The following is a 14,800-nucleotide window of genomic DNA, read 5'->3' on the forward strand; positions in this document are numbered from 1 at the left end:
TATTTAAAAAAGTCAACGGCGTCAAATATTTTGGGATGGAGGGAGTATTTCGTTAATCTCCCACCTGCCGTAATATATGCAGCCATTCTGCAGCGGAACACATCTTTTGAAAACAAATAAATGAATGACTAATAGAAATCAAAATTTGTATGAGCATACGCTAGCTTATGTTTGCAGATATATATTACGAGGGCAAGGCTGTAGACACATATCAACAAGAGATGCATGCAAGGATACACAAGAAGTACCATATATATAAGTCCCTAAACATCCCAAGTGATGGTCATGCTGCACGAACGAAAAGAAAAAAACAAAGGCATTCCCTTGTTGTAACCAATCCTTACAGCTTACAACCAAACTAATATATGCTTGCCTCACTGCAGACAATCTCAGCATTAGAGGATGGCGTCACACCAACATACTTGCAAGTTAATTATATTTGTCACATGACAAAATTAAAGCTGCAACCACTTGTTTGTAACTTGCCCCTAGCTACGCAACAAGATGATCAGTCTGGAGGATGATCAGGGGATGGATCGCCTCAGTCTTCCAACTACCACACTACGCCAGGACAGACATTTAGTAACACCATTTTGTGTTACTAAATGCCATAATATGTGTTACAAAGTTCTATAGTAACACATTTTTAAACTGTTACAATACCCTATGTTACAATAGTACATTATACTGTAACACGTTTAAATGTTCCTATGAATAAGAAAAAGTGTTACATCTATGCTATAGTAACACATATTTATATGTTACAATAGACCCTTGTAACACTTATTTCCAACTGTAGCAACACTGTTGGTAGCATCTTTTCCATGTTCTAGCAACAAAATTGTAACACCTTTTTTTACATATTGGAACATAACTATATATGGATCTACATTGCATTTCATATTAAATTAATATATCTAGAATAATTTCACGAGGCCATAAAACATAAAAAAAAAGAAGTATAGGCACGACCATATACACACATCAGACAAATAGTCATAAGTGAAGTGAACTGATCACAATATATTCATTTCAATAAAAGAAATTGTAGAAGTATTGTTTACATCATACCATAGCATTCAGAAAAAAAAATACACTCATAGTCTTCCAAAAAGGAAAAAAAACATATTTCTACTCCTATCAAAAGGAGCTAGCAAATATATGTGAAATGTTTCTATTCCCACAAAATATCTTCATCATTTCCTTTACTTTTTGATTTGTTCTTGGACTTGAAGTGAGCATTCAAATGTGAGAATTCAAGTGTTGATTTGTTAACCTGCACAAGAATTTTATTATTAGCCTTCACAAGTGAAATTACATAAAGTATGTATGTACTTTATAGAAAGCTTCTACGAGTGTACACAAAACGAAGACCAAGCAAATTATCTTACAGTGCTTTGGCATTGCTAGCTCTCATTTTCCTTTAAAGGATGATTGATAACTACTTTGGTCATTCGGTTCATCGATTCCTCTAGCAATAAAGTGAGTGCAATGGCCACTTGAAAACAGATTAGGAGTACAAAAGTTCATCTAGGTTGGTGCTGATCCAGTGGACAAGACAATTTATTTGGTGCTTCCCATCCTAGAGATCAAGAACTATGGAATTCTAATTGGTTTTAGTCAGACCTAACAGTATAGTAATGAACTTCATGTTCTTACTCCTCTGTTCAATAAAAGGAAAAATAGAGAGCGACTGACCTTTCATACCATCACAAACCGAAAGTGTCCTACTCATCTAAAATATATATTGTTCTGAATATGATCATCATGATTCATGTTCTCAGAAAATAAGGAAGGTACATTTGACTGAGATATACAAACCAAAAATCAGTTTCATCCACCACCATATAGAAGAATAAATGCCCCTGATCCTGGCATCCTGCAATGGCAAAGATCACATTGATACCACAAAACCATAGAATGGAAAGATAATATGTTTATTAGTGCATATATGCTCGATAGAATGTATTCTCATAGTTCTTACCATTCCTGCCTGTGGCGGTACAATTTCTATCAACAATCTACAATCAGATGAAGGAAAATAAAAAAAATATCATCATTAGTTCCTTTCCTATATGTAGAACTTCTCCAATAGATTGAAATACCAATGGAATAATTATGACTAACCAGTGAAGGCAGGTTGTTTGTATTAACTTGTAGCAAGTGATGTCCTCTATGAATTCTTATCAAATGAGTCCATCTCTGCAGTCTTATAAGTAGGCGTATATTTAGTTGCTTTGCCTCATATTCTACACTTCAAGCTTCTGTTTTGGTTTCTTTTCTCAGGACTTCTTTCGATAAAAATATGGTATAATTTAGCTTAACAAAGTAATATGGTATAATTTAAACTACAGTGATGCTAAATTGAACATAAATATACACTGAATTAAAACGGAGGTGGCTAGCTGGAATGAACACTATCCACCTAGGTTCAAATCTCAACCACTAGTGTTGTTTCAATGCTTACCTATTAAAATAAGATTACTTCTGTCTTTTATATTCACCATTTAGCAGGCCAGGAACTGCATGGATGGATGAAACTGCAAAACATAATATTGTGATGAAATAATTTTTTTGGGGAAGTAATGAAATAAGTGTTTATCAAGCTGAACCATATAATTTTTGAAATAAGCATGTGCTTACACTATAGACAAAAAAAGCATGGCACATGGACAGTGTGGCTCAACTCTCATTCAACAGCATTGCAAGGCATGAACCATTACACATAACCTATCATTCAAAGAAAGGATGAATGTTTCAATTATATAATCAAAATAAAAACATGAAAAAAATTTGAATATGCTAACCTTGTTTTAAAAAGAGTAGATTATTCCATGAGGTAGCTAGGCCGAACCATGATACACCTTCAACAGTACACATTCAACCTTACAAATGCAAATGGACTGATTATAGTACCTGCAGAGATAATGCTAATTACCATTAGAAGAAAACAAAAACATTGCAATTAAGTTGACGCCTTCACTTACAATGATGGAAGCAAAACAAATTAATCACTGAAACCTCAAAAGAATCGCTTACTATTGCAGACAAAACTGAGCATTTGATATGTAATTTCTTTGATCTGTGCATGTCCAACTAGATTATCACTATTGCAGAACAAAATAAGCTGAACATCAGGTCAAAAAAAGTGAAGACATATGTCTGAACTGTATTATTAAAATTTATGTATGCCCAGTAAAGTCCTGAACAGAACCACATTTTGGCATGTAGTGCTATCTTAGTGGTTGCAGCGTACAAACTGTACGCCCATGGAGTCACAGATGATTAATCGATTATAACACCAACAAGAAGCGATAGCCCTCTACAGTAGTCACATAACATCTGGTGTATAGCAGAGAGGGAAGAAAGTAATGCAAAGTTTCATAGAAACTACTTTCATCAACCGCAGCTACAAGCTCTTCCCGCACCGGAGCAACCGTGCACCAAAAACATCTATAGCCTGATCCCTGTCATCAGTCCCCAATGCAAAATCCCCAACAAACAAATATTTTAGGCAGATGCGAGCAGCAGCACGGCAGCGCTGGCCCGGGGGAATCACTCACTCACCAGCTTGCTTAGGCAATGCCCAGCAGTTGGGGACTTGGGGGGCGCCGTGACGGCAGATGTACGCGACGAGCCGTTCGTCCTACCTCCACCGGCGCCGGGCACCCCTCCCCGTTCCAGTACTCTGCCCTGGCGATCCAAAACCACGCCGACGCCTCCCCAATAGATGCAACCAACAGCTACCGCCAGGAGCAATCCGGCCCAAATCACCCTAGGCCCTCAAAATATATATGCCGCCGCGTCCCGCGGCGGCGGCAGCAACGCCTCCCTCCTCGGCACCCGGAGGGGCGCCCACCATCTCTTTCCTCTCGCTCTCGGTGGGGGATTGTGGGTAAGAGCCATGGACTGGGCGGCTGTGTTGAGAACACAAGAGATTGAAAATTAGAGATGGGGATCAGAGCTTTGGGTGATGAGTCGTGGGGGGTAGGGACTAGGAAGTTAGGCATTGTCTACAGATATGGAGCGAGATTAGTAGATCGTTAGATGCGAAATTCTGGCGGTAACCCTTGGAGGGAAATTTTCGGCCAATTTGCCGGGAGTATTTGTTCGCAAAACGAAATGGAAAAATTTGCAGGGTGTGCTATTTTTGACAAAAGTTGGTCGATACACAATAAATTTATATTTCCATTAAAAAATAATTCACTTTTTCGCATGAAAAAATAATTCATAACTTTTACGGTACTACATAGACACGTGTCATGAGGTTAACCGCTAGATTAAAAATACTCCAGTTCGGATAAATAGTCCATGGTGATTGATTTTTTTATGGTATTGGAGGTGCAGTTTGATATGTAATTTTATATTATAATAAGTTATATGATCTTATAGATTTATTGATATTATAAGATTGTTTTCAACATAAATACACAGATATATCATAATTATAGGTTCAAACTAAGTTTATGTAGTTGATATTGTAAGCTCAACGCGACCTTTCCGGGTACATCATATATTTTTATAGGAGGGAATACTTATGGTCCATGACCATTTAGTTCATGTGTTGTTTTACTTTTCCTTTATTTTAATTTTTTTTACTTCTAAACTTCCTGCTTACTATGTTGCTATATACTCCTTCCGTCATAAAATAAATCAACTTTTGTATATAAATAATCACCTCATAAGTTAGAACAATATAAATATTGATAAAATTATACTCATCACACATTGATGTTCCCAAATCAATCGCTATCACCTCTAGAGGTTTATGTGCCATGCTAGAGCAAATTTAATAGTATAGCCAACTACTAGATCCAAATCATTTATAGTCGATTGAATAGCTAATTCATATAATAGTTATCTATAAATATATACTACACTATTAATATTTGGTCCCACCTATCATATACACATTGTGTCTTAGAGCTTGTGCTGCAGCTGGCTATAAATTTGTAGCCCGTTGCTCATCTCTCTTTCTTCTTTTATCTTTTTGATATATGTTTACAGTTGGCTTATAATCTGCTATTGTACCTGCTCTTAAAAATGAGGAAGCATCGGAGCTGCTACCATTACATCATTGCGGCTAACAATTTACTATTGTCTCTAATGTGCGGCATGATCATATCCTACCACGACCAATGAGAACGATAAGATTTTACTGTGCTTGCTACCTCTAAAATCCCACATGCTATATTGCAGTGGTCATAAAATTTTGTACACATACGCTTTATAAATAATGATGAATTAGAAAATGTGATATTTGAAAAAAAATAGAAAAATACTAATATTTAAGAGCGTTATATATTTTGTCTAATTTTACATAGATCAAACTATTTATTCACAACGTGCCTACACAATTTTTACAACCTTAGTGCATTCCACCCTGGCACCCTGCCACGCTCAATCTCATCTATTTCGTTCCTGGAGGAGAAAAGAAAACTGTTTTTTTTTTCTTTTGCCGCTAGTTCTTAAAAAAAAAAGCCTTCGCGCGTTTTCGCTCTCAATTTCCCGGGGTTTTTTTTCTCCTCTTTGTTCGCGAGCAGTTATGATCCAACAAGAATACATATAACCCGTCCCCCTTCCTCCCTTGTATGCCTCAAACCCATCTCCTCCTCTGGGTCCTGTAGGTCTCTTCCAATCTCGATCTCCCGGCCGCTTCAACGTGGATGAGAGCCGCCGCCCCCAGCACGGATCCTTGCAGGCTGCAGCCCCGGCCGCGTGTCTGTTGCGGCGGTACACGAGCTCTGTTCATGCCATGGAGCCCGGCCACGCGTTCCAGGTGCGGCAGAGTTCTGGTCGCCTCCCTTTCTCCCCCAGTACCCCCCTCAGATCCAATCCTGCCATGCGGCGTGCGCGCATCCCCGAGAGCATCTTCTATGTGCGCCGCGCAGCCTCACCCTCGCGTATTCACTTGGGGAATTTGTTCCTGGTGATCGAGCAGGTCAAGCCCTCGAGGCAATTGATCGAGTGTGGAGGACGTACGGCAGGTTAGCAAATTAGTTACCACACTAGGTGTTCGATTGCTTTTCTGTTTACACAAGCACTTAAATCTGATACTTGTCGAGGCTGTGCAAATCAAGTGTTTGATCATTTTTCTTTTACACCGATGGCATCTTATATTGTTTCAGATTCTTGGTGATCGGTATGTTGATTTTGTGGATACCGACATCTGCAGTTAGTTAATTACATGGAGGTTATTTGCATCTACCAGTGAGATGTAGAAATGACACGTTTGCAGCATATGGTGAGGAAACTGTTTAATAAGTAATTGCAGTACCGTGCTACCCTGTGCAAATGATCTATTTTTTTTTTACCCAATGTTTAGCTATCTTGTTCATACCAAGATTGTTTGGAATGTCAGGGCTATATTCTGGTGTGCATGACCACAACATTTTGGTGCCTCGAGTTCAGTCATGTATAATTGCACAATGTGGAGTCCAATCAACAGTATATTAGATTTATCAATGATTATGCTTCTACAAGGTTTAGCTATGTTGTTACTAGTGTAAGCTTATATGAGCAAATTTATTTGTGGATACTTAGTCAGAAAACCTTATTCAAACATACACATATCATTAACCCTTGTTCAGATTTATGATTTATTTTTCTCTATATCATGGGAGGAACCCATCAAAGAATTAAACAATTAACAAACATGATAATTTATACTCTTGCAATTTCAGTTTGTGGTGGAAAAGAGAACTGGATGATCAGTAATGTAGTAGTGCCTATATTGTAGGAATCCTAAAACACAAACTGTATAACCCAAAAATACTTTCTTATCAGACTTTTTTTTTGCCAAATCGTGCTTATGAGATTTGCTACTATTACATTATTATACTAATTGCTATGCTAGATGTGAAAACCAAAGGCAGAGAATGTGATCCTTATATTAAATCCAGAATGTGAGTTTCTGTTTAAAAGTTAAAATAGTTCTTCTGCAAGTGTCATATTAATTCATCTGGATTTTTTTGGTTCTCTTATGTGTTGTACTAAAGCTGGGTTATGCATGTAAAATTGTGATGTTCAACCGTCAGGTGTTACTTTCTGTTATGAAGCTGTACCTAGCATTAGTGAGACTGTTGTTCCATCCTGAACTCAGATTCAGTTGATGTTGCACCTTCATCAGATTATGAAGATGATTGATCTTGCTGTTTCTCTGATGAGGAACTGTGCTCCTGACTCAATCTATGGCGTAGCCTTTCACAAGTAAGTTTTGGTACTTGTACCACACTTTTATATAGTTCGGCAGGTTGAATCTGCATTACTAATTGCATGTGTCATAATTCTGCTATAGGGTTATCAAATGTCAATCTTAATGTGCCTACTTCTCCTGAGGTCAACTGTTTAGGTTACCTTCCTTTCAATGTACATGATGATATCGAATTTAGAAAAGTAGGTGTTTACGTTTGTTGTGAACCTGACATGATTCTATTAGCATATTAAAATTATGAAAATTTTCTCCAGTTCAGTCTACCTGCTTGCTTCTTTGAAGTTGTCACAAGAGATGAGCGAATAAAGGAAAAGCTAGTTAGTGAATTTCCTTTTTGGTTTGATTAACATCCACGACTGTCTAGTTTCATTACACGGGCTAATTTTCTATGGTTGTGCATTTACAAAACTAGCTAGAGGATGCCATAGTTCAAATAGTTTACTGACTATTCTTGAATGGAAGCTTGTTGTTGCTAATTTTGAATGTGTCCTATCACATTTGCAATTGTAAATTTATTTGCCGTGCCCTTATCACCTTACATAACTCTTTCAGTGAGAAGTACTGACACAGATGGTATTCACATATAACTACATGTCTATTATTATCTTAGGTATCCTATTTGGGAAAGCAAAAGTACCAGTATAATAGTTGGTAGTTCAGAGCACTGCCAAGTTAAAGATTTGTGATAAGTTCTCATATGCTAAATTAAGCTCAGCTTGGATATAGCACAATTAGTTCTTACAGTGAGAAGTACCGAAGCATGTGGATGGTATTCGCATATAACTGCAGGTCTATACTATTGTCTTAGGGTGCATCTTATCTAGGCAAGCAAAAGTGCCAGCATAATAGTTGATGGTACAGAGCACTGAGGTTAAAGAATTGTGGTAACTTTTCATGTGTTGAACCTCAGCTTGGTTATAACACAATTGCTTCTTTAAATTACTGTTTCAAACATTTAGGCATTCATGTCATTGATCACATAGCAAAACTATTTGTGACTATCCATTTTCCTTACATATTATCTGGTGATACTGTAAATACTAAGTATCCGTGAGACCGTGAGTCTGTATCATCCAGAATATTGTATATAATAATGCATTATTGTTGATTTTATTCATCTTGAATCTGGGATCTTTTCAATATGATGAATCAGTAATGTGTACATTGAAGGCATTTGGTCGTTTGTTTGCTGAATAGGTGAAATTCACGTGAAGCATTTGGTCCAATCTGATTATACCGGCTTATATGTATATCTCATTCTGTAATGTTTTACTGTTTCGATCTGTGGAAGAAAATAATGATCTTTGGTAGGTCCAATGTTGTGTAGCAATATTCAGACATTTCACTAGTATACATGGTGGAAGAAAAAAAAACATTTTTAAGTACATGATGCAGTAAAATGCAAATAGTAGAGCAGTTCAATGTGTAAAATACTTGTTAGCGGTATGGACATGTGACTAGTATACGTGGTGGAAGAAAAAAAAATCATTTTTAAGTACATGATCCAGCAAAATGCAAATAGTAGAGCGGTTCGATGCGTAAAATACTTCTTAGTGATTATAGAAAAGATGCTCGTGCGTCGCAATGCTCGTGCGTTGCAACGGGCGAATGTTATTTTAATCTTATTACTGTGATACGGTTTGGTTAGAGTGAAATTCATTGTGGAAATTTGCTTGGATATTTTTTTAGTGAAATTCACTGTGGAAATTCGCTTGGATATTTTTTAAAAAAAATCATGAGCTATAATTAGGAGTCTGACATTCATCTGAAGTTAGCATGCAAGTTTTTTTTAAAAAGATTTCTTATACGTCTTATTTTGTATTTCTAAAAGCAAATAAACTTAAAATCCGACTCAAACACGATTCTGTATTTCCAAAAGCGAACGAACTTAAAATTCGACTCAAACAAGGATGACGTACCAAAATATTAGCAAAAACATGTACAATTTTTATAATAGTAGAGATATATTTCATGAAATTTTGCTTTGAGGATAAGTAAAATTATTTACACATAAGGCAATCTTGTGCCGTTATCCTAGTGTGCGCGTGCACAGGGTCAGCAGAGCAATTCTCTTGCAAGTTAATTGTTTTGTTCAAACTTGGTTACTATAGGTCTAGTAACACTGGTGCATATGTTACAGTATGTAATTCTATGGTAACACAACGCATATGTGTTACAACTCTCCGAGCAACACATACTTCTATGTTGCTATAGAACGTTTTTGTAACGCATGTATATATGTGTTACAAAATTGTGTTACAGAATATGTGATCTGACTTAGTGCCAGATGAGTCGGGTTTGGACCGGGGGGATTTGTAGCTAAGGGTGCGACTGAGTTTTTGGACGCACTACAGGGAAGCCTTCGATACCTTGGTTCTCTTTGTGTGCTGGATGATGTGTGGAAGGAGACGAATGCACGTGTGTTCCACAACCGGGAGAAATCTGTTGGCTTTCTCTTTGGTGCCATCAAAGAGGAGGTCATCATCTGGAAGGAAGCTGGGGTTCTTAAGGGTTTGAGAGAGTAAAGCCAAGCCATAACTCCTTTTTTTCTTGTTTTGGGATGTTGTTTCTTTAGCAATCTCCATTTGGTTCCTGACAGCCTCTTGTTGGTTTTTGAAAACTTGTAAATTTGAACACTCCCCAATCATAATGAAATTTAGTCGGCCTTTCTTTCGGCCGACCAGGCAACTAATATATGCAGCGCCAATTAGGATATCATCCATGTGTATTACATGCTCCGTGCATGCATTTATGTGTTTGGGCACGCATGTAGTATGAAATTTTTTCGCAAGGAACAAAATATAATAAGAGGACCAAGAGCTAGTGTTTTGCAATTCTATTAGCAAAGTTCACAATTTGTTTGTTACAAACTCTTCATAGCCTCATGGGTCGCCTCCCGCGAGGCGATTCTAGAGGTCCCCCAAACCCTAGCTAATATTCAGGGCTGAGACAGCGACAGGGCTTCGTCGACTCCACCCAATAGTTTTCTCTCCATCCAGGCGTAGGACTGATGGATGCAAATCGATGTCATTTTTGCCGTCGTTCACCTTCATCGTGGTCTCGATCTCCGAGTGTGGCGGAAAGAGAATCAGATCCGGGCTTGGCTGGTCATAGCTGTCGTTGACTCTTCTCTATGGCAACAAGATGACCGAGATCGGTCGGTGACTAAGGAGCCAGGTGCACATCAACCCATCGCTATCATAGCTTCCACTAGCGGATGCACGATTTCCGACTTTACAGGATAGTGCCTCCATCCATGTGGGAAATGCCATGGATTCAGCCATCCATGGATAGCATTAATAAATGAATGATGGCATTAATAAATGAAATCTCTTATGGAAGTAGAGGCGGCAATTTCATTTATTAGTGAAATGATTCCCATTGTTGAGAAACAGTCTCTTCATAGAATGTTGCTTCACTTAAAAAAATCTATAGTCCACGATACAGTTGAAATAGAATGCTAGGTAGACAAAACATAGACAGATCATTCATCATCCTCCGTGCTACTTTTGTAGAGTTATAAAACAGAACAATAACATATTTATAACGGAATAACTAGAGCAATATTATTTCCTATTAACAGGAGTCGAAAATGCTATTTCTAGAACCATTAGCGTACTAACAGAAGAGTACTGAAACATACAACATGTTCCCCTAGCACAAAGCCACAAATTAGATCATGTCCACCCCCCCTCCCCTAGCAAAAATGATATCCTATCTGATCTATCCCGCCTACCACAAAATCCCTAATGCACAACAAGAGCACAGCCTTAAATCAGACTAGAAAAAAAATGGGATTTGATGCGGCAACCTCGCTGACTGCTGCTGGAGAAAACAAAGTGGCTTCTGCATCGACTGTTGCTAGAAAACAAGGCACCATCTCGCTCACTAACCACTGCTGGAAAATCCATGGCACCCGCCTCGTCGACAGCCGCATAATTCGTCATGGCTGCCATTTCCACCTCACCAACTGTGCCATGGAAGCCATTGCAGCCACCTCGACATTGTCACAGAAAATACCGACGAATCACAGGCACTCACTCTACATACTTCACTGCTAAAAAAATAATAATATGATATGTAACACTATCGGTTCAAGCCCTGAACCAACAAAGATATGGGTGGCCCTACTGCTGGTTTACTTGTGTTCACTGGAAAACGAAGTGAATCAGCAGTGATGAGCTTTGCTGTGGTAGTGGTTCCATATAAAAATAATAAGGATGCGTATTGTATAAAAAAAGATTGAGGACAGAACATAGAATTCAATATGCATGACAGCTAAACTGCCATTGACAACAATTTTTTTAACAAGTATTATTACAACAGAAATTGGTAAAAAAATAAAAAAAGTAGTATCTGAGCGAAACAACTGCTCAATACATCAATCTTTTTCAACAATATTCAAAGGTATCTGAATGAAACAACAGCTCAATACATCAAACCTTGTTTCAACAACATCCAAAGGTATGTACAGCAATTAAGGCAAATCTACAACATGATCAATATAGATTTTCAGCTTAGTGACAATATCCATCAGTCTTAAATTCAAAACGAGCAACTCTCCAAAGTCCTCTTTCCCAGTTGAACCATCTTACAATAATTCTACTCATCAGTCTCAACAGGTACATTCAAAAGGATCAGCAATAGACAAATCATAGACATCCTTGATATGCACCCAATCATAATAACATTTCTTGGTTGTAAAATGAAAGTGAGCAGTTTTTGAAGCCCTTTTCTCAAACTCCAGCAGCTTTTGCTGTCGTGCAATAAAATATGCGTTACCATTGCTACGACCACCTGTAAATATCATATTCTCAAGCTTAGTCGCATTCCTTATGAAGAATGTGGCAAAGTTAATTTGTGATTTCAAGCCACGATAATTATCCAGCACTAATGTCTTCAGACATATGTCAAGGCTTTTGTGTTTTCTCCAGTGTTTGCGGCGCCAGCAATTAGTTGCCCCATAATGGGATGCCTGAAAAAAGAAAAGGGAGGATAATGCAAGAACTTCAGATTAAATATCTTCTCGTTATGTAAGCTAACAAAATAAGTATAATAACACAATACATCAACAGAAAAAATATTTCACCGTGATGTACAATTTCTCCAAGCACTGAAAGCATCTCATTAACTCGATAACCCTGTCCAACCTGAGATTATCCCTGATGAGGGCTAAAATCTTGATGCTCGACACTGGTGTTGTGTAGTTAATAACCGCAAATCCCTATATTAATTATGGAACATGGCATTAGGACATTTGTAAATAATGTATATAGATTGACCATATTTTCTAGATAATGGATATTTCATGAAGTAATGAAATTATATCTGGCCTTTGCATCTAAAAAGGTTGCACACAGACCTAAAAAGAAAAAGAAAGGAACCCCAAAAAATACCATGAACATATTATTGTTATAGCTTGCTAGTGACTCGGAGACAGTATAGTTTCTATGCCATAGACTCCAGAACAGTGACTTCCGGAACGAATTAGGATATGTTCATCAATGTTATCCGAGTAAAATTAATAGCATATTTATGCAGAGAGATGTCTAGGATAATATATTTTTTTAGAGAATGGATTAAGACCTGGTCTTGAAACTTGATGTACATAGCTATGTTCTAACACAACATATAGATCAACAACATGAAGGATATATCATATATGCACATAGAAATTAATGTCCAATGCAGCTTGTAATCAATTCCTATAGATTGCTGGGAGTATGTAGGGATAAGGGGAAGCCACATCTATATACCTTAAAAACCACCTTGCCGAAATCGAGTCGGTAATAGCCGTCATCAAGGTCGTCTAGGACGCAGGCCTCCAGTTTGGGCGCCGCGATCACGGTTACATTAACGCCCAATCCCATTGCACGTTCAATATGGATCAACCTTTCAAGACATGGAGCATCCTCGATGACCACCTCTTCCAAGTGGAAACCCACCTTCCATACACAGTGATCTCCACAGCATGGGGAATGGAAGGCGACGCTTCTAATGGTAGGGGAATTGATGCGGAGGCATCGGAATCCGAAGGAACGTTTGAGCAGCAACCCCTCCAGTGCAGGGCAGCCGGCGATGATGCTATGGAGAGAATGCTCGGAGACGATGACCTCCTGGAGGGAGAGCAGCCTGAGCTGCGGGAACCGAAGCGCGAGGGTGGCTGTGCAGTCTGGGAGGCTGCATTGGCTAATGGCGGCGATACGGAGGGTGGCCGAGAAGCGGAAGGTGGACGGCGGGGGCGGGAGCAGCAAGAATGATCTCCCGTAGAAGGGGTCTTCCGGGACGGTGAACTCGAGCTCCTCCAGGTTTTTGAATCTCCGCGATCCGAGCCAGCCTTCGACCATGGCGGGGCGCTCGTGGATCTGCTGCGCGGGGATGCAGAAGCGGCGTACGGGCCCCGCGTGAACGAGGAGTATCTGGGTGACGAGGACGGCCAGCGCCGCCCCGTTGGCGTCGGGGGCGAGATCACCGGCGTCGAGGTTGAGCGGCGCGGTGCGCCAGACGGGGCGCCACCGTTTGGACAGGGCTCTGGTCTTCCCGCCGTCCTTGGTGGGAAGGCGCGAGATGATGTCGCCGAGGACGGCGTCGGGGAGGCGGCTGATGAGATCGAAGCCGACGTCCTCCTCGCCGTCTTCTCCCCGTCCGTCTCCGGCTCCAGGCGGCGGTGGAACATGGCTGCGACTGCGAGCCCTTCTCGGCTCGCGTGGTGGCGCTGCTTCCTTGCTCTTCCTCGCCTCCCTTCCCCTCTTCCTGGTGAGCGGCGGCGGCGGCGGCGGCGGCGGCGGATCGGTCGCGTCCATATCCAAGGGGAGCGCAGAGTCCGGAACACGCAGGTGAATGTGACTGTGTCGGTGGCGGCGTTGCCCTAGGTCGGCTGTCGCTAAACTCAAGTCCAACGCACAGCGGATTAATTAGCGGATCGGCCGGGCCTGCACTTGTCTGTCTGATAGCTGGGCCATGCCTGATGTTCTGGCCCATATAGCATCAATTAATTCAAATCATTAGCGACAGCCGGCAGCTTGTATTTTTTTGTCCCGAACAAATTCCTCTTGTTTAGTTGTTCAAATTAATTTTTTAGTCTCATGAGCAACTGAGCCACTCCAGCAGATTGGTAGTAACACTCACAGTGGGTTCTAAGATCAAGCATTTTTGCATATCTGCGTATGGATTTGCCTATGTATAAGGGAGGAGACTAGGGATCGGTCGTCCGATCCAATTCTGCAAAAATCGTGCGTATTTGTGCAAAATTACTTTAAACTATTTTTTCTCTTAAATTATTTATCCAAATCATGATCCGATTACACCATTAAATTCATTGCAATTAAATCTTCAAAACAAGTCCACACATGGATATATTCCAATGAAAAAAATTTTTAGCTTATTATTGAATTTTTTTAAAATGTTGCATGATGTTCCACCAAGTATATCGGAATTGTTTCACTAAGTAGATCGAAAATGTTTCAATCGTTTAAATTGGGTGTTGTTTCACCTTATATAAAAACAATGTTTCAGCAAATAGCGAAAGAATGTTTCAGTTCACTGCAGCATTAGATCTATACATAGTGAAACATTGTGAGTACACTA

The 14,800-nt window shown here is 39.5% G+C and overlaps 1 protein-coding gene and 1 long non-coding RNA gene across 2 annotated transcripts; both read right to left on the minus strand.

Moving 5' to 3' along the window:
• Nucleotides 1-695: 695 nt before the first annotated feature.
• LOC127780450 (uncharacterized) lies at nucleotides 696-4,109 on the minus strand. Its single transcript, XR_008018790.1, has 7 exons — nucleotides 3,568-4,109; nucleotides 2,808-2,916; nucleotides 2,644-2,730; nucleotides 2,468-2,540; nucleotides 2,128-2,209; nucleotides 1,985-2,021; nucleotides 696-1,879 (listed from the first exon to the last, which is right to left on the minus strand). It is a non-coding gene; the product is annotated as an uncharacterized LOC127780450 (long non-coding RNA).
• Nucleotides 4,110-11,828: 7,719 nt separating this feature from the next.
• Nucleotides 11,829-14,016, minus strand: LOC127778543 (F-box/FBD/LRR-repeat protein At3g52680-like). The gene is made up of 3 exons (XM_052305163.1): nucleotides 12,970-14,016; nucleotides 12,303-12,437; nucleotides 11,829-12,188 (listed from the first exon to the last, which is right to left on the minus strand). Exons 1-3 carry the CDS (start codon nucleotides 14,014-14,016, stop codon nucleotides 11,829-11,831), a joined length of 1,542 nt encoding a protein of 513 aa, XP_052161123.1.
• Nucleotides 14,017-14,800: the final 784 nt, after the last annotated feature.

The sequence above is a fragment of the Oryza glaberrima genome, chromosome 7 (genome assembly GCF_000147395.1).
Source record: "Oryza glaberrima chromosome 7, OglaRS2, whole genome shotgun sequence".
Classification (NCBI taxonomy): domain Eukaryota; kingdom Viridiplantae; phylum Streptophyta; class Magnoliopsida; order Poales; family Poaceae; genus Oryza; species Oryza glaberrima.

Excerpts from the sequence above, each read along its gene's own strand:
- LOC127778543 (XM_052305163.1), bottom strand. The coding sequence starts at position 14,016 with ATGGACGCGACCGATCCGCCGCCGCCGCCGCCGCCGCCGCCGCTCACC. Across the intron at positions 12,438-12,969 it reads TCGGCAAGGTGGTTTTTAAG|GGATTTGCGGTTATTAACTA; the intron begins GTATATAGATGT and ends TAATTAATATAG. Across the intron at positions 12,189-12,302 it reads TGGAGAAATTGTACATCACG|GCATCCCATTATGGGGCAAC; the intron begins GTGAAATATTTT and ends TTCTTTTTTCAG.